Consider the following 17,623-nt stretch of genomic DNA (forward strand, 5'->3'; position numbering starts at 1 on the left):
GAGAGGAGAAGAAACCCCTCCAGAGGCAGGGCAGGGAGTTCTCCTACCTGCTGAGTCAGCAGTCACGGCTGGCTGGTTCTACCAGAAACGTGCTAGCGAATGACCAGAGCTCCAGAGAGCCTCAAGACAAGGAGGGCTATGCAACTGGCACAGGTGAAAGGTGAAAGGAAGTCTTCCTCATCAATGTCACAGTTGGTCAGGACAGACCAGTCCTTCCTGCGAGGATGCTGACGGGTGAACTAAACCATGCTTAGTAAACCTGAAAGAGAAAGCTCTGAATCACATGGAGGTTACCTGCCACTCTGTGCTCTTGTCCTGATAAAATCCAGGAAGACTCTGTCTGCAGATGCCCTGGTACATTTTATTCAGGGGGGTTCTGGGCTCAAGTTTAGAAGTATGGAAATTCCCAGTGTTTTTCCCACTCTATTCCCTCTATTCCCGTGACCCACGATCTGCACGGAATTCCTCTGGTCCGTGTCTATAGAAGTTCTGGTCACAGGAAAGCTAGTAAATCTCTCCCACTTTTATTCAAAGGAGACCCAGAGCCCCTTGCCTTTAGCAGTTCTGAGACACAAGGAAGGAATGACTCCAGCGCAGCCCGGATCTGCGAGGCTTGGTCCGACTACTCCAGTTCACGCTGCCAGGAAGAAGCCGGAGAATCTGGCACCTGGTGGTGTGGGCGGAAGGGCAGAGGGCACAGAGAAACACGAAGGGGAAGGGGGGAGGGAGGGGGATGGACTGGGAGTTTGGGGTTGGTAGATGCAAAGTATTACATACAGGATGGATAAACAACAAGGTCCTGCTGTACAGCACAGGGAACTATATTCAGTATCCTGTGATGAACCATAATGGGAAAGAATTAAACAAAGAATGTATAAAATAAAAAGAACCATGACGTCAACAAGATTTTCTCAGTGCTTCCAGAAGCAGCTGAAAATGAAAGCACTGCTTTCCAAACACTTCTTCTCCTCCCAGGTGGAACCTGCCCCCAAGGACACAAGCACGGTAATCCCGGGGTGATTCGGCTCGGACCTCATTTCTGCCTCTCGGTGAATCTTCAGAATCAATCAGAACAGGTTGGAATTATTTGAAAACTATTCTGCATTGAACTGTACCTTTTCTCCTAACTTGTAGTTAGAGGCAAGGTTTGGGGGCAGGCTTGGATGGAAGAGAGTCCCCCGAACACTGGAGGATGGGACTGGGGATTCATCAGTACTCACCCACAGGGCCTTTTGGGGCTATGGCTGCACTCTAATGCCTTCCAGAAATAATCACACGTGAAAGCCATTCCCTAACTGGACTTGCCATCTGCCCAGGTTATGAGGGGAGGTGTGTGGCCACAGCAGGACCTCCTGAAGGCAGTGGAGGTGGGGTGACCACGAGGCCCACCTCCCGTGCTTCTGATGGAGAAGGTGCTTTCCCCGAGGCCCTGCCTGTCGTCAGAGCCCGCTCCACAGGGGGCCCCACTCCGCCCACGAGGGGTCCACAGAGCAGTAGCCTGAACCCAGAGCCCGACCCCCCTCCACTCCTTCACACCTGAGCCAGGCAGGCTCTGCTCCCCTCCCCCACCACTTGAGAATGAGGTACCACACCAGGTAGAGAGGGACATGGAACACTTTTTAATGTCAAGTCAGAGACAACCCCTCCCTCCCCCAGCCCCTAATCCCACCTGCCCTCATCACATCACGACCCCTCCCCGAGGCTCCTCTGGTTCCCAGACTTCGGGGGAGGAAGAAAAGATCACCTAAAAACTGCATTTTCTTCTCTTTCATACACACGCACACAGAGGTGGGAAATTAAATAAAATAAACCAAGAGGATTCGATTCTCCAGTGGTCACAAAGGCATCAGAGATTCCCATAACGGGCTAAAGCGAGTGGTTACTGACTGCTGAGTTGGTCCGGCTGCTTGCTGTCTGTCCGTGCCCGAGGCATGACGGAGAAGCCAGGCCCCCCGCACTAGCCCTCGCCTCCGAGAGCGGCCCCTGGAAAAGACGCTGCACCTTGTGTTAGTGCTTTGTTTCTCTTTTCACTTTTTAGAAATGTCTCTGACATGTGAATAACCCAAGAAAATAAAAAGGCAGGAGCTGATTACACAATTACCAGTAAACTCTATCATCGTTTAGAAGAGCAACACACAGCTAACGCCATATACAGCATGCAGTAATGTCTGAGAAAGGACCCTGCTGAGAAGGAAAATGGCTAGAACCCTAACAAAAAAAAATATATGTATATATATACTGTATAATATATGTCATCAAAAAAAGCATCACCAGCAAACTCAAGATATGGTGCAGGTCACCCTTCCGTTTCTAAACAGCATGTAGAAGTGTAGCATTGTCTGCAACAAATGCCAGAAGCAGAGGACATCTGTAGCGCTGGTGGAGATGTTGGTTAAATTGTATGTGTGGCTTTTTACTTATTTTTTGGTGGATTTGCCAAATCCTCACCAGGTAGCGAATGCCTGGTGTGCTGTCCACCAGTTGTAAACCTAGGTAAGAAGTATACTATTCATGTTTAACGTTTAACAAACATACTTCTCTTCACCCCTTTCACTTGTGTACTTTTTTAGTTTTGTCTTGTTTTTGCACTAAGTTTTAGACTCATATCAGAAAATATAATTAATAAAATTAATAATGAATCAGAATCCCTTGTTACCTATGATGTCCATGTAGTAAAATGAAAACAAAAAAAGAAGTTTAACAATATCTTTTGTGACTGGTGATTGTGGGATTATTGTAGCTGACAGGCTGTCTTGTTTAGTTTTCCTTTTTATTTATCTTTTTGTTGCTGCGTTTCATCACACACACAATAGGGACACAGTTCAGGAATGGGCCTGCAAGCCTCCCTCTGAGTTCTTCTCTACTGACTGAATCTGGGGTGGCCGACTCCAGAACTTTCCTTGGGGGGGGGCACTGTGGTGGGCAGAGCGGCTGAGCCCTTGCCCGACTGGTAACGGAGGTCACGCCATGCAGCTTGCGGGTGGGTCCAAAGCCGCGTGCATTCTTCCCGTTTGGAAAAAGAAAGAAAACTCAGCTGTACCTACGTATCTGCAAGGCGATTTCCAATGTCCTTGTTCAACCTGTTTTCCCAAAGTATTCTCTGTTCCCCTCCCTCGAATTTGTGTCCCCTTAGGCTCTGAATTTCGTGGGATTGTATCTGCTTTAGAACGGGGATGCTCGCGTTGCTCTTGGTCGCCGTGGCTGATGTGTTGGTGGCGGTGGCGACGGCAGCTTCTCCCCGGCGGGGAAAGTGGCACTCACATCAAAATTTGAGGAGTAGGTGCAAAACCAAAACCAGAAGAGGTAGCAGCCAAACGCAGCCAGCCCTCCTCGACGTTCCGTTGCTCACTTCGCTGATGGCGCCCGGGCCTGCAGACACAACACACCTGTCGTGAGCCTGGCCCCTCCAACTGGGAGCATCCAGCATCCCAGCTCCATACCCAGAGGCTGCGTTAGCCTCGATCCCATGGGCACAGCTACATGATGGGGCGCCCACCCGGGCAGGAGGGACCTCAGGTTACAGTGTGCAGGTGCCTGCTACTCCTCTGCTGTCAGAACATGCTGAGGCCACGGCTCAGGGGCAAGTTCAAGAAAAAGGTGGCTGATTAATCAACACCTTACACAGAACTTCAATAAAGTGAGACCCCTGCACTGTTTGCATCATCGTCCAATCCCTCCGAGCACTGCCCGCCTTAAACATTCACGTGACCCTCCTGTCATGCAGGAGAGGACTCGCTGGACACACCAACTGTCCCCTGCGGCTGCTGCACTGGCCTCGGTGCCCCTTCTGTCCATCACTCGGTCCCAGGGCAGCGCACTTGGCCTCTCCCCCATCTGGATCAGGTAACAGCAGACCTCCTGAAGTATCACATGCTTGAAAGGTCCAAACCAGCTCGCCTGAGGTGGAGGGGGGATGAAGCAAAGGGACAGGTGGCCTCTGGCCGTGTACACAGGAGGAAGGGAAGATTTCCATGGACACCGGGATGCAGAACGTGCCATGATGTGTGTCTGCTGGGGGGGAGATGGATGGCGTATTTTCCTAAGAGGCACACACCAGCCTGACCTGCACACACATACTCTCTGACGTGGAGCCACATTGGGGAGGCAAGAAAACTATGAGGTCATACAATTCCCCAGCAGCTTCCCTGTCACTGGAAGCAGAAGCTCTGTGGCTCCCTCAGCCCCGTGGCCACAAACGCCTGCGACAAATGGAGCTCTGATTCGGGAACAGTGCACACACGTTTGGATGCCCAGATGAATTAGGCACCCAGTGAAGCAGGGCATCTTCTCAGACTGGACTTACTCTGGAAGGCTCTTGCACTGGGTTTAACGGAGGCATTTAAAGCTGGTGCCCCACCGCCGCAAGTCCATGTCGTCACTGGGTTGAAGGGATAAAGCCAGAACCTGCTTGCCTGACTCGGATGCTGGACATGGAGACACTTCTGGCTAATGCAGATCAGCATCAAATCAGGTTTCTTGATTCCATATGGAATCATTCCAAGTCCTAGAAGTCCTGGCTTGGAAGCACTGTCCCTGTGATTTATTCCTTAGACCTTTGGGACAAATCTCTGATTCTGGGTCAGTGGCTAAACAGTTAGGAGTTTGAAATGCACCAGGTCATCCAATCTGTGTGTCTCTGGTGCCTGGTTCAAACTGCAGGGGAGCAAAATTGTCACCCCAAAATGTCTCTTTGGCATGCAGATTACTTCCAGCTGAAAGCAATCAAGGTCCAAAAGACTCCGGAAGAAACTCTGCCCTTCCCCCAACTACCTGAAGAACGTAGAAAGAAGACCTGTACCAGGAAGGGAGCTGTCACCATAGGTAACTACAGTGTGACCTGGGTGTGGAGACAGGGATGAACCTGCAAAATCTGTTAGTTATTGCTCCTCTCTGTGTCCATCTCCCTGCCTGGCCCAGAAATCACTGTCTACCAAACACCCGCCTTTCCTTCTCTACGTGAATTGCCTCCCCTCCCTCTGAAGTCCTAAGCCTCTACCCCCAACATCCTCTTTTTTTCTTAAACATTTATTTATTTCTTTGGTTGCACCAGGTCTTAGTTGCAGCACGCGAACTCCTAGTTGCGGCATGCATGTGGGATCTATTCCCCGACCAGGGATCGAACCCAGGCCCCCCGCATCGGGAGTGTGGAGTCTTAACCACTGCACCACCAGGGAAGTCCCCCAACATCCTCTTTTGTCTTTAGCTGAAGGTGGTAGTTAAGGTGAGGGTTTGGGACATTTTGGTGAGTTAATCACTTTTCCTAGGCCTCTTCCATGTATACATATTAGTAAATTTTTGCTTTATTTTCTCCTGTTACTCTGTTTTATGTCGATTTAAGTTTTAGACCGGCAAGAAGAGCCTAGAAGGGTAGAGGAGGTTTTCTTTCTCCCCAACAGCAGTGCTTCCAAGGCCCGAACTTCCTGGCAGCGCAAGTTCTCCTGAGGAGAAGGACAAGAGATGCCTTTTCTGTTCCCCGCCGGGGAGGTGAACGTCTGGGCAACACAAAACTGAACGCTCTCCTTCTGTCAGTCCACTGGGATACCCGTGACAAAGGAGCAGCCCCAAGAAGCACCATTCAGACTTGCTTATCGTTGACCATTCAACTGGTTGCATCTTCTGAAATCTAACTACTATGTTTCTATATAAACCACCACCAGAAACTCTAGCCTTTATATTCAATCACTGCTATGTATACAGCAGTCTCTGGAATCTCCGGAGAGAAGCCGGCCCCAGGGCTTCTAGAGTGAGGAGTTATCTGTTCCTCTCCTGTGAGAAAGCCCTTCCTCTCTGGACCACTCCAGGATCCTTCCAGGAGAGTCCTGCCTCTGCCTGAGGCCAACTCTGAGACAGGGAGGTTGTTCTGAGTCCCTGGGAGCAGCTGGGTTCCAAGTGTGACGGGAGGGCTGGTGGCTGCACCGCTCCCCAGGTGCACACTGCTCCGCGATTCCAAACGCATCCTGCACGCCTGGCTCATGGCGCCTGGACAGACACGCATCTGTTCACACAGGGCTCCTCTCTCACCTCTTTTCTCTCCTGAACACTGGCTCACACAGCTTTGAAACCCACTCCCCACTACCCCCCAACACAGCCCTCCCATCCCCGCTCCTGGTAAGCGAAGGGGGACATCGCCAGTTCCCACATGGAGATGCTCTCTGCCTCTGGCGCCTTCCACCCCTCTGGGCTGCCCGGCCAGCAGACGTCTCCAGGGAAGAGGATGAAGGATGCACACGCCAGGCAGACAGCCCAGCAGGGGCCTGGCTTGGTTACCAGCTCAGAAAAGTCAGGAACCTTGTCTGCCGGCCACGGAGTCTGAAACGCCCCGCAGGTGGTGGCTGGGAGCTGGCAAAAGTGCCCGGGGAACCTGGCAATGGCCTTGCGCGGCAGGTGCTCCGGGTCGCCTGTATGGCTCCGGCTCCGCCCGTGCCCTGGGACGCACGCAGGAAGCCTGTGGGGAGGGGGCCTGGCTCCCTGTCAGAGAACTCCTCCCAGAGAAGAAAGGAAAAGGCCACTGGGTGTGCCGGGGGCCCTCCCTGTGTGATGTTCCGTGGCCACCCTCCTGACCAAGGTGGGTCCACGGGGCTGTCACTCCCCTGAACACCACTTCCAGCCTGGCCTCGCTCCCCCAGCGCCCTCCCCTTGCCCCGCCCAGCCTCCCTCCTGGACACAGCTGCCTGCAGGAGGAAACAGGGGTGGTACCTGGAGAAACCCGGAGGCAGGGTCTCCTCACATCCTCTCAGAGGACGTGCACCAGCTCTCCGCCACCTGCGCCTGGACCCCTCGGGTTGACTCCTTGTGCCAACTCCAGGCTGCTGTGTCTGTGACTCCAAGCTGATCAGACCAATGATGGATTGGATTCCTTCAGCCTTTACAAAACCTCCCAGCTGCTCCGTAGGACACGCACTGCATTTCCTAGTCTGCCTGTCATCTGCCTCCTTAGCCTCGCGCCCCGCCCCCACCAGCAGGCGGGCACCACACATACGTGTGCGCACACGAGCGTGTACCTTCCAGCCTATTTTATTTAATTCCCATCCTTGCACCTTCTGCCTGAAATGCTCTTCACCTGACTCACTCGCACTCCTCGTTCCAGGTTCTGTTCTGGCCCCAGTCACCTCTTCCAGGCAGCCTTCCTTGACTTACTCTGGTTTGCTTCCACAGCACCATACACATCCCACTATTAAAATATGCACCACCCTGTCCTACAATTATCTTTATGTGTCTCACATGCATTTCTTCCCCTATGCTGTGAGCTCCATAAGGGCAGGGTCTGTGCCTAGCTGGGCACCCAACAGGTATTTAATAAACCTTTGTTGAAAGAAGGAAGGAACCAGAACATTGTGACCTGTGCTACATGTCCATGCTTACGTTGTCTCTGTTTTTCTTTTTCTTAAGATTCTACTTGGAAAGAAACCCACAAACCAAACCAAGAACAAAGCAAAACATTCTCTCCTACCTTGCCTCTGGCTTTACCTCCATTTTCTCGTCTGAACACCCTTCCCCCCTATTTCGAACTATTTCCAATAAAAGTCACTGAAAATTCTTGTGGTTGAGGGAAGATATTCACAGAAGTAAAGCCATATTGGTTAAAATTCTAGGTGGAGGGCCTGCAACTGGAAAGGGGTTCCGGCCCCATAAAGCCCCTCACGTAGGAGATGAAGGTTATTATCTCCCGCCCTAATGTGTGGAAACTCAACCTCGGAGACCTTAAGTGACTTCCCCAAGGTCCCCTGACTTCCGTCTCCAAATACAATTATCTTTCCACTAACTCGGAGCTGCCGCGTTGTGGAACTCGCACATCTCCAGCGAGGAGGAGAGCAGAGAGTGAGGCCACAGGACCTGCCCCGCCGGGCACGGGTCAAGGTGGGGAGCACACAGGCCCTCGCACACTGACCGGCGCAGGAAGCTCGCCTTGAGAGGAGGACCTGCTGTCCAGGCAGGCATGGATCCCAAGCTCCCGGAGCAAGGCCCTCTCAGAGCCCTTGCCGGCCAGAGTGACAGCGCAGCCCATCTGCCTGGTGACTCGGCCACACGGATGAGGTCTCTGCTCTTCATCCAGCCACGCTTCCACTCTGCGTGGAATGCCTTTATTGCCTCAATCTCATTATAGAGCTCTGGAGGCCTAAAGAGACTAATCACCAGGACCATTAGGGTCCCGGAGAACTGTGATGAGTGTCAATTATCCATCGGAAACATCTGGATGCAATGAAAGCCTCAAATAAGATGCAATTTATTTGTAGCCAAGTGACTCACCCAAGAACCTCCCCCTTCCTTCCCCTTTCCCCTCCCTCCTGCCACTTCCCTTCCAGCTCCAAGTTAGAGAGAGAGAAAGAGAGAATAGGGTGAGCAGAGGCCAGCATGCAAGGCCAAGGTCTCAGAAGATCATTGCATTAGAGCATCCGTGTGCAAAGGAAAGAGGCGGGCCTGGTACAGAGGGGCCCAGACATGGAGGTATTTGGGGCACTGACAGGTCCTCATTAGTGCTGGCAGCAAAGACAAGTTAGACTTCTGCAGGGGAGGCACCCGGGGAGAATCAGATGTCCTTGGGGACAGTTGATCTGAATTGACACAAGGCCGGCCCAAGGTCAGGCGGTTCCCGCCGGGCTGCCTCCTGGGGTTAGTGCCGAAGAAAAGGCATCTTGCAAGAAGGCAAAGAGTCCTGGGCACCTCAGCCCACCAGGGCAGCAGCTGCCTGGAAAGTAAGCATACCAACCTTTCCCAGGGGTCAGAGCTGTGGTTTTGACTTCTAAAAGAAATGAAAAACAAGCCACTGTTAAGGCAGAGAGCAGCCAGAGACACCCACTTTACCCTCTGATGGTTTGGGGGAAGGAGGCTGAACTTCCGGCCCAGCCCCCAGACGTGCACCCCTCTGGCTTGCTGGGAAGTCAGTTGCCATAGGTTGAGTGGGGGGCCGGGGAAGGATGTGAGTGATGGTCACATTGGAACCCTGACCCAAAGAGAGCCAGCACCCCTACCGTGTCTTAGCAGGGGATATGCCAGTACCGTGGAGCCCGAGGTCCCAAGCCAATAAGCACTTTTTGAAGAGTAACCTTCTTTCTTTGGCCCCCAGACTATCCTCGAATTAGCTGAAGTCTGCAGGCTTTAGTATAAAACTGGCTCATACAAATAGGCCCTCCTACAGCAATCTGAATGCAGGTAGCCAAGTTCTGTTTGAGATGTAAAGTTAACTGGCATTTATCAGTGCATCTTAGAAATACCGGGGAGCAAGTTTCCACGTACCAGAGGAGCCCAGACCTTTGATAGCTGACCTCTCTCAGATTCAGACTACAGGAAGCTGGCCCAGAGGGCTTCCTCTCTCTGGAGCAACCTAAGGCATTAAGACCTGCATCCCTGCTGCTGGGACCCACCTGTGGAAATGCTGGGCACCAGCCCCTCTGCTGGCTGACCCAGGAAACACCCTCATTCACCAATTCAAGCTCTCAGGCCAATCCACAGAGCCTGTTCTGCTGACCAGCCAGCAGTGGGATGACCTCTCATCTTTCACCTCCCTCTTTAGCTGGGGGCCTCTGCACATGTTCACCCTGGATACAGAGGGTGGGAAATCCTTCCACAGTGTAGAGGGGTATCAAATCACCATGGTGCACACTTTAAATATCTTATACTTTTACTCATCAATTATACCTAAAATAAAGGAAAATAAAGCTCAACAAAAGAAAATGACATTAAAGTCTTTTGCATCGAGGTGATACAATTCTCTGTGCAAAGGTCCTCGCATGTAGAAGGAAAGACAACCTAGAAATAACTCAGCCTAAACTCGACTACAACATTTGACCAAAATCAGGTGAGTATGTCCCTGTGCATTCAAGCTCTCAGTCTACTCTTTAAAGGCATCTGAGATACGATGCAAATCTTGATCCAAGTGGACACTAGCAACCCTGAGAAGCCACTCTGTGGGCGGATCTAAGATCAAGGATCAAAGGGGTGACTCAGAGAAGATCTGATGCACAGTCAGGGTGGTAGAGAAAAGCCAGGAGCGTTGGTCCACGCTGTCTGCTGTGCGTTTAGCAAGGACAGTCCCCTGGAGAGATTACTGGGCCCTCAACCCCAGCCTAGTAGCTAACCAGGGGCTGTTTCATGAATTGTCTCATTCGGGGCCCACTGTCTTGAGCCTCCCTGTACCAGGACGAAGGGTGACTGGAAGGAAGGAGGACAGTCTGCAGAGAGATGCTTGGAGGCATAAAGGCATCACGGCCTTTCACCCCCAAACCACAAGCGGTGCAAAGCAGGGCACGTGTGAGGGAGGGCAGCCCACAGAGTGATGGGCTCTGTGGGAGGGAGGACGCAGGGAGGGGTTCTACCTGGTAGTCTGGCTTGTTGGAACTATCTGGAAGAGGAGTACAGTGAAAGCACAGGCTCCTGCGGTGCTCTGGAGCCAGGAGTGGTCTTCCGTGAGGGCAAAGATCTGAAAACAGCTTCATCTTAGTAGTTCCATCCAGATCCTTTCCCGGTGGATCTCCAAGGTCATCATGCCTTGGTGTCCACATGGGCAAAGGGCTATTTGACACTCATTCTGGACTTTCCTAGAACTTAACCTTGGGCTTTTCCAGGTGGCAATGTTTCCACCCCTCTGCCACTCATGTATCTCACCCCAGTGAGGAGGGAAATGTAACCAAGGCTTTCTTTCTATTTACTGGAGACCTCCTGCTGAGCTCCAGCCCGCTCCCCGTGATTTGGTTCTAAGAAGAGATGCAGAAACTGTTTCGACATCATGTTTATCATCATGAGGTGCTAACACCACTGGGCACAGCTTCCGGGACTATGAGCCTCTTCGAACCTCCAAGCGTGTACGAGCTCTGAGCTCAAGGCTTTGCGTTAACCCTTGGCTATCGACAGAAACAACAATCCTTCAAATCTAAGCATGTATTTTTCTCACCAAGAGCTCGCCTGAAAGGTGTGATCTTTTTGTTGATGTGTTAAGGTGAAGCCAGGTAGAGTGGGAAAGAAAGAAAGAAAAAATGAAAGAAAAATAACATAAAAACAACAAAAAAGGAACTGCTCCCTTTAAGCCTCCAAGTTAATATCTCTGGTCAAGCCATGAAGTGATCTTTCTGCCACCAAGCCCAGTGAATCCAGGTACCTAGGTGGGCAAAGGGGTGCTGTCTGATTCTAATGGGTGGGGCAGGGCTGGCTTCACACCAGGATGGTTATACAGGACAAATAAACCTTCCAGAAACAGCGTGAAGGGATCTTTTTTGGTACCTTCTGTATCTAGACACACGTGCCATAGAAATGCTCACTGCTGGGTGGCTGTCCTTAATTAAGTATCTTTCATCCTCTGTAGGGAAAAACAGATCATCTCTGCCACTGCAACTGTCTCCTTCCGCTGCACAGAGTTGACTTACTTCCGCCTTCTTTAATAAGATGATTTGATGGTCACTGCAAGGTTCGCAGGCATTAATCAGCCAACCTTTCCCAGCCCACTGACTCCTTGCCCAGGAGATAGAAGACAAAGGACCTGAGGACGGGAAATGAACAGCCACGAGCCGCTGAGTTTGCAGTGTGCCCCTGGCACATATGCCTGTGAGGTAGGGCGTGAGGGATGGCGGTATATCCCTGAGTCCTTAGTTATCACGGCAAGCGTCCTGCACCACCAGATATTAATATGAGAGGGGGGCATGCAATCTGTTGTGTTTGCAAAAAGGGAGCAGAGAAATACTTCAAGGGTGGCAGAAAATGCTGAGAAGGAGGGAAATTCTCTTATCTGAATCTTTCTAGACCCTCCGGATATTAAGTAGCAAAATAGCTTGGAATGTCTTTTAAAGCCAAGCGTTCCTTGTCCCTGGAAATCCATTGGAGGTGAGGGGAGCATAACCTGGGAGTATTTCCCTGAGAAAAGAGGTAGCTCTCTATTCTATGGGACGCTAGAAAAGGAAGAGGAAAAAACAACAACACACACGTGCGTGCGTGCACACACGCACACACACGCGCGCGCACACACACACACACAGATGAATGAGAGAAATATCCCAGCAGCGAGATCTGTTTTCTCTAAAATACTCCTGAGCTGTACAAGAGTCCAACAGCTACACGGAGGACCACACTAGTCCAAGTCGGAATGTCCCAGGTTTCTACCAACTGCAGCTTCTGGCTTGGACCCATTGCCCTGCACCCAACAAGAAGGTGAAGGGTGGGAGCACAGTAGAATCAGAGTAGAGAGCTGGCCTGCAGACCCTGCCCCAGACTCAGTGGCCAGCAGAGCAGGTGAGAAAGCTCAGCTCTGCATCAGCAGATGGACCCTCTGCTCCTGGTCCCATGCTCAGTATCAGGTAGTGATCTGTTTGTTTCCGATTGGTTTTGTTACTGTTGGCTTTAGCGTGGGATGTGCCCCCTCCATCCCTTGAGGGCACCTTCGGTGGAATTCTAACTCCTTAGCAACCACTCCCTGTTTTAAAAGTCGCTTTCCCTCTGAAAGTAAAGATCTCAGTGACCAGAACGAGCTGAGTCATCTCTCAGAGTCCCTTGTGAAGCATCTTCTGCTTTCCGTCCTGTCTCTCACACATCCCTTTTACCATTTATGCCCTTAGCTACTTTTCTAACGCTCTTTGAGATCTGCGGATACGCCTTGCCCAGGGGTTCGATAAACGTAAGTTGGATCAAGTTGAACCTGGACACTTCCATCGACCTCACTTTTTTTCTATTTCTTTGTTTCATTTTCCCCTTTGCTGTCTATCACCAGGGTGCCCTACATCACTAAGGTGAATAATGCATCCCTGAATCATTTCACAATAAAAGCATTCTTCCTCATATGTCAAACGGCTTCCCATATAATTCATTTTCTTCCATCCCCTCCCCCGCCTTCCAAGTCTAACGCCATCGCCCGATGACTGTTTGTGCAACGCGCATGGGTGAACAGGTGGGATGAGAAGGGTCGGGGGGTAGGTGGAAGGTGGGAAAACACATGCCCATCATTGTTGTCACAGCTGCCTTCCTGCGGGGCTCTCTGAGGGTCTGCACGGTCCTTAGGAGGAAAACATAAGCAGCACACACGGCACGTGTTTGATTCTACCGCTCAGCCTGGGCCCACTCCTGCCCAATGTTTAGTCACAGTCTAAATGAATCACTTTTGCTAGGCTAGGGAGCTTGCGAAAATGTGAAGGGCTGAGTAAAAAGAGGTGAGAGATGCAGGTGTCCTATGGGGGGAGGACTTGGAGTGGAAGAGGTGGAAAGGGGATGGGGAGAGGGCTTGAGAAATGAGTTCATGAACCCCTGTGTCGTGACAGGGGGAGGTCCCTGTATCCGGAGACTGGACTCCAACAATCTAACGTGCACCTGGCGATTTTCAAAGCCTTTTTAATACGTGCTCTCAGGTGAAGGCTGGAACAGCTCTCAGATAGATAAGGCAGATCAGTTCTATGTCACAGAAGAGGAAATTGAGTCTGAACGATGTTTCCTGAGCTACCCAAGCGCAAAGAACACCCGGAAGTTGGGCTCTGGACTAGGGCTCAGCGGCGCCCGCTCCAGGTCACTGCTGCCGAGGATCCCGCAGGTGCGCCTGCCCACCTTTCTTTCCCGGAGACCCTCCCCGTGAACCTGCTGCTGCAGCTTCAGGACCATCCGAATCTCCCTGCACAGGATGTTTGCTTCTATGGCTGGGCTGTCAACGGGACTCTTGTTATGAAAACTGCTCAGTGGGTGGACTTCTCTGCCTGTTGGTTCAGCCTTTTGCCTCCATCAGATCTCCGGGCTTTGAGAAGTTAGTGCCTTTTCCTTTCCTCTCCCCTTCTAGCCCTTCTGGGGAGGTGGGCAGGGTGAGCGGAGAAAAGGGGGCTATCCTTGGAGTTTTATCGGCTCCCAGTGACCTCCTTAGCTTCTGCTGCCATTCACTAAGCATCTATACAGACAGGAGTCTGGGGTGATGCACGGCAGGGGGTGGGGAGGGGGATCTGGGAGAAAGCGGGGAGGAGAGAACCCACACAGCAGGGGCGGGTGGGATACTGACCTTGTAACAAAGTTGAGCTTGTAGGCTCACTTAGCTCTAAAGCAGGTGGGGATATACAGGAGAGAAAAATGAAAACAAACACATATATTATATACAGTAGCTATATATTGGCCATATATAGTTTGTATACTGTCTTTCACACACATTTCTGGAGGGATGGAGAAACAAAAGAAGACACAAAAACCAGAGGTGGTAGGACAAGATGCAGCATGAGGAACACTGAAAGGTGGGGTGCATGCACACAGGATGCCGCGGTCGGAAGGTGAGGGGCTGGCCATGCGCACGCACCCCAGCGCAGGCAGCACGGACGCTCTGCGTGCTGAGCTGGGGTGCTGATGTGGTAACACAGGACCGAAGTCCCTCTCCAGATGAGATCTGTGTCACATCCACACCCACACTGTTTCATTTTGGAAGACCTAGTTCAGGAATTTCTGGTCCTCATAGCACCATGGCAGGAGCAAGGTCCTCCCAGGAACCTCTGTGACTCAGGATCACAGGGGCTGAACTCTCCTGGTCCCCTGCAGCCTCTGGAACCTTAGGGACAAGGTGCTCAGAACCCTACTGGTTCCTGATAGGAAAGACCACCCCTGCCCTGTTTGGCTTAAGTACCTCAAAGATACTGACCCTGATGGCAATCTCCCAGCACCAGCATCCCTCACTTTTCAACGTCAGGTCATGTGTACAGCTTATGTGCAGGTTGGTGGCAACATGATGCTAATTTAGCCAGCTCTCTGATGCTACAGGAGAATGAGCTTCATCACAAAGTATATTCGCATAAAGTAAACGCTGCTTTCCAACCTGCTCAAGTCGGCTTGATGGCTCTGAGCCGAGTCTTCTGATAATAGGAAATGACGTGGGAAACTCCCTAATGCATTTATATTTGTTAAGAGGTCTTACTGACAGTGGGTAGCGATAGTTTAGGGGCCGCGCTCTGTGGACCAGCCACAGCAGAGCTGATGCGGTGGAAACGCCCATCTTGCCCGTTAGCGGGATTTCATAGGCTCGTGGTGCTACGTCACCCAGGCGGCATTGCTGTGATGGGCTCCTCAGAAATGCTCTCTCCAATGAGGCTAAAAACTTGGTTTCTGTTTGATTAAATTTGGAAAAATGCTCCAAACTTTTTCTCCCTCTTAGAGATTTAGTGTGTAAAGGCTCTGAGACCTCCCGTGTTACAGAACATTCCCACATGGGCCCCGTTCATCTTTGTTGGACCCAGGCTTTCTACACTTATCTGACTCCATACTATCAGTTTTTAGAGAGCCCCCTGTACTCCAGGAAGCTGGCAATTGTAGGACTGTCCCAAGTGATACACAGGGTGACAGGAATGCTGACAGACCGGTGGGGATGCGGGCAGAGGTTTGAACTGCCAGACACGGGTCTGCGGAAAGGAGCAGATTTATGGCACGTGCTTCACTGCGTTGCTTGTCACAAATGCCAGGATTTCACCCTTAAAGTTTGCTTCTTCTCTCTCTTCTCATCTTAGATGGCTTAAGGGGAAGGGGCCGGGGAATTAGCAGTGATAAAGCCAATTGCAAAACCATTTCATGCATCTGATTTGGAAGAGCAAAGGGGTCAAAGGAGGAGGGAAATTGTTTATAGGAACGAGGAAGGCTATGCGTGGAGAGCAGGGAACTCAGGGGGAACCTTGGATCTGCAAGGCAAGGGAAGGAGGGGGCTGCCCCTTCCTAACCATGGGCCTTCTGTTCATGCAGACAGACACCTGCCCAAAAGCCAGAAGGCTGACAAACGTGAGGGGCCATGATGACTGGCCCTGTGTGGGAGGCGTGAGACACACCAATCGCTCTAATCACAGCTCTGCCCATGCGGGTCTGCCAGCTCTGGGATCAAGGGCAGGCTTCCCCTTCCCAGCCCTCCTGGATAAAGCTGGGCTTTATAAGGGGGATGGAATGTGATTTGGAAATCGAGATGGGACAGTGGAGCAGCACAGGTGGGCTATCGGGGCAGGCTGGGCCCACTGCGCCATGGAGAGGATTTGGCAGGGCAGGGGGAGGGGCGCTACTTGAAGCTCTGGAATTATCTGGGGGTCCTCAGAATAAAAAGGATTTAGGTTCCTGCCAATTTTCTGCTAACTTCCTCACCTTTCCCTCCCTGTAACATTCAAGAGTGCTTGTTAACATGGTGGACGTGGGACCAGACTCGAAAAATTCCAAGCTAACTGGACTTGTTGGGGCCTGGAGGGATTTGCCCCCAAAGCAACCAGAGATTAACCCTGTGGGCTGTGGGGAGAATCTGCCTCTACCCAGGGATGGAACCCATCACGGATGCCGGATGAGGCTCGGGCATCCAGACTCACTTCTGTGTAGCTGTTCTACCCACAGAAGTGCGAGACATCAGGGTCTAAGAGGCAGCTTGCTTACTTGCTTCCTTTCCTTGTTTCTGGCACCAGTACAGTTGCCGGATATGTAATGAAGGCACAGCAGTTTGCCTTGCACACATTAGTTCTCAATAAATAGCGACTGAATGAATTAATGCATGAATGATTATGGGACTTCTGTCCGGATGGGGGCTTGGTTGGACAGATCCCTTCAGACAACACCCTTGGACACAAATGGAGAACTCGGGAAACACTCATTTTCTAGGTTAATTCTTCCTCTAGCACTAATAGCATTCAGGATCCCAAGGCTCATGATTCTATTTTTATAAATACAATGAAGTTTCTCTTACGTCCCAATGGCCAGAAAAAGTTTCAGAAATGGTAACATTTCACACTCATCCAGGGAACAAGTATGGAAATAGTGCATGTTCCTCTCTGGGCTCTTGACTATTAGACCCAACTGTAATAACCACAGTCAGTTCAGAAGATACAGAGGGGAAGAATGCAACGTCACTTCAGTATCCTCAAATCCTTTTCTCTGATATCAGGATTCTTCCTAGTATACAATGACACCTGGTGTCTACTTTCATACGTGTGCTGTTTCCCTCTCTCTCTCTCTCTCTCTCTCCCCCCCTCCCCCTCCTTCCTCCTTTCTTGCCCTTCTCACCCACCCCTGCCTAACTACCCCTGACTCTCTTCCACGCCCCCGCTGCCCTTCCCTCCTGCCCCCCTCTTCCACACGCCCCTCCCTCTTTCGTTGCCCAGCCTGGGCTTCCGTCTCACCGAACAGTGTGATACTGGCGTTGGTGTGGCCCAGCTTGTTGGAGGCCACACACGTGTAGTTCCCATAGTCATGTTCAGAGACGTTGAGGAAGATGAGTTTGGAGAGGAAAGGTCTGTTTTCCACTTTGACCCCCTTCTTTCCTTCAACCAGCCTGAGACAAACAAAAGACAGATCAAAAAGAGAAAAGGAGATGGTTTTATATATATATATATATATATATATATATATATATATATATATTTTTTTTTTTTTTTTTTTCTCTCATAAGGAAGAAGAGAGACTCTGGAATTACTGACCTTCCCTCTGCCCCCTTTCTGTCATCAGTATAATCACTTATTTTTTTGCATTCAACTACACAACAAGTTGGCCCCAATCACACGTATAACTGCATTTCTCTGTTTTAGGTGTGTGCTTGGAGACATTCCCTGGCACAATGCAGATATCCATCTCCCTATGAAGACAGTGAAGTTCTCTGAAGGCAGGTGCCTGGAACAAATATAACGTGCCAGCTGTGTGCACTCAGCCCAACAGGATTCGTGCCGTAGGTGCT

General features: G+C 51.1%; 1 protein-coding gene across 11 annotated transcripts in view; it reads right to left on the minus strand.

Annotated features, from left to right (window-relative positions):
- Positions 1-1,632: 1,632 nt before the first annotated feature.
- Positions 1,633-17,623, minus strand: part of NTM (neurotrimin) — a 932,003-nt gene continuing 916,012 nt past the window's right edge. For 6 of the 11 annotated variants that reach the window (XM_060017643.1, XM_060017642.1, XM_060017638.1 and 3 more), the window contains 4 exons: positions 17,073-17,224; positions 13,955-13,990; positions 8,708-8,740; positions 1,634-3,369 (listed from right to left, as the gene is read on the minus strand). In XM_060017643.1, coding sequence (XP_059873626.1) covers positions 3,263-3,369; positions 8,708-8,740; positions 13,955-13,990; positions 17,073-17,224 — 328 coding nt within the window. In that variant the 3' untranslated portion in view covers positions 1,634-3,262. Of the gene's footprint in view, positions 3,370-8,707; positions 8,741-10,313; positions 10,418-13,954; positions 13,991-17,072; positions 17,225-17,623 lie in introns of all 11 variants that reach the window. The other 5 variants (XM_060017635.1, XM_060017634.1, XM_060017637.1 and 2 more) reach the window with 5 other exon arrangements.

Source organism: Delphinus delphis, chromosome 8 (genome assembly GCF_949987515.2).
Source record: "Delphinus delphis chromosome 8, mDelDel1.2, whole genome shotgun sequence".
Classification (NCBI taxonomy): domain Eukaryota; kingdom Metazoa; phylum Chordata; class Mammalia; order Artiodactyla; family Delphinidae; genus Delphinus; species Delphinus delphis.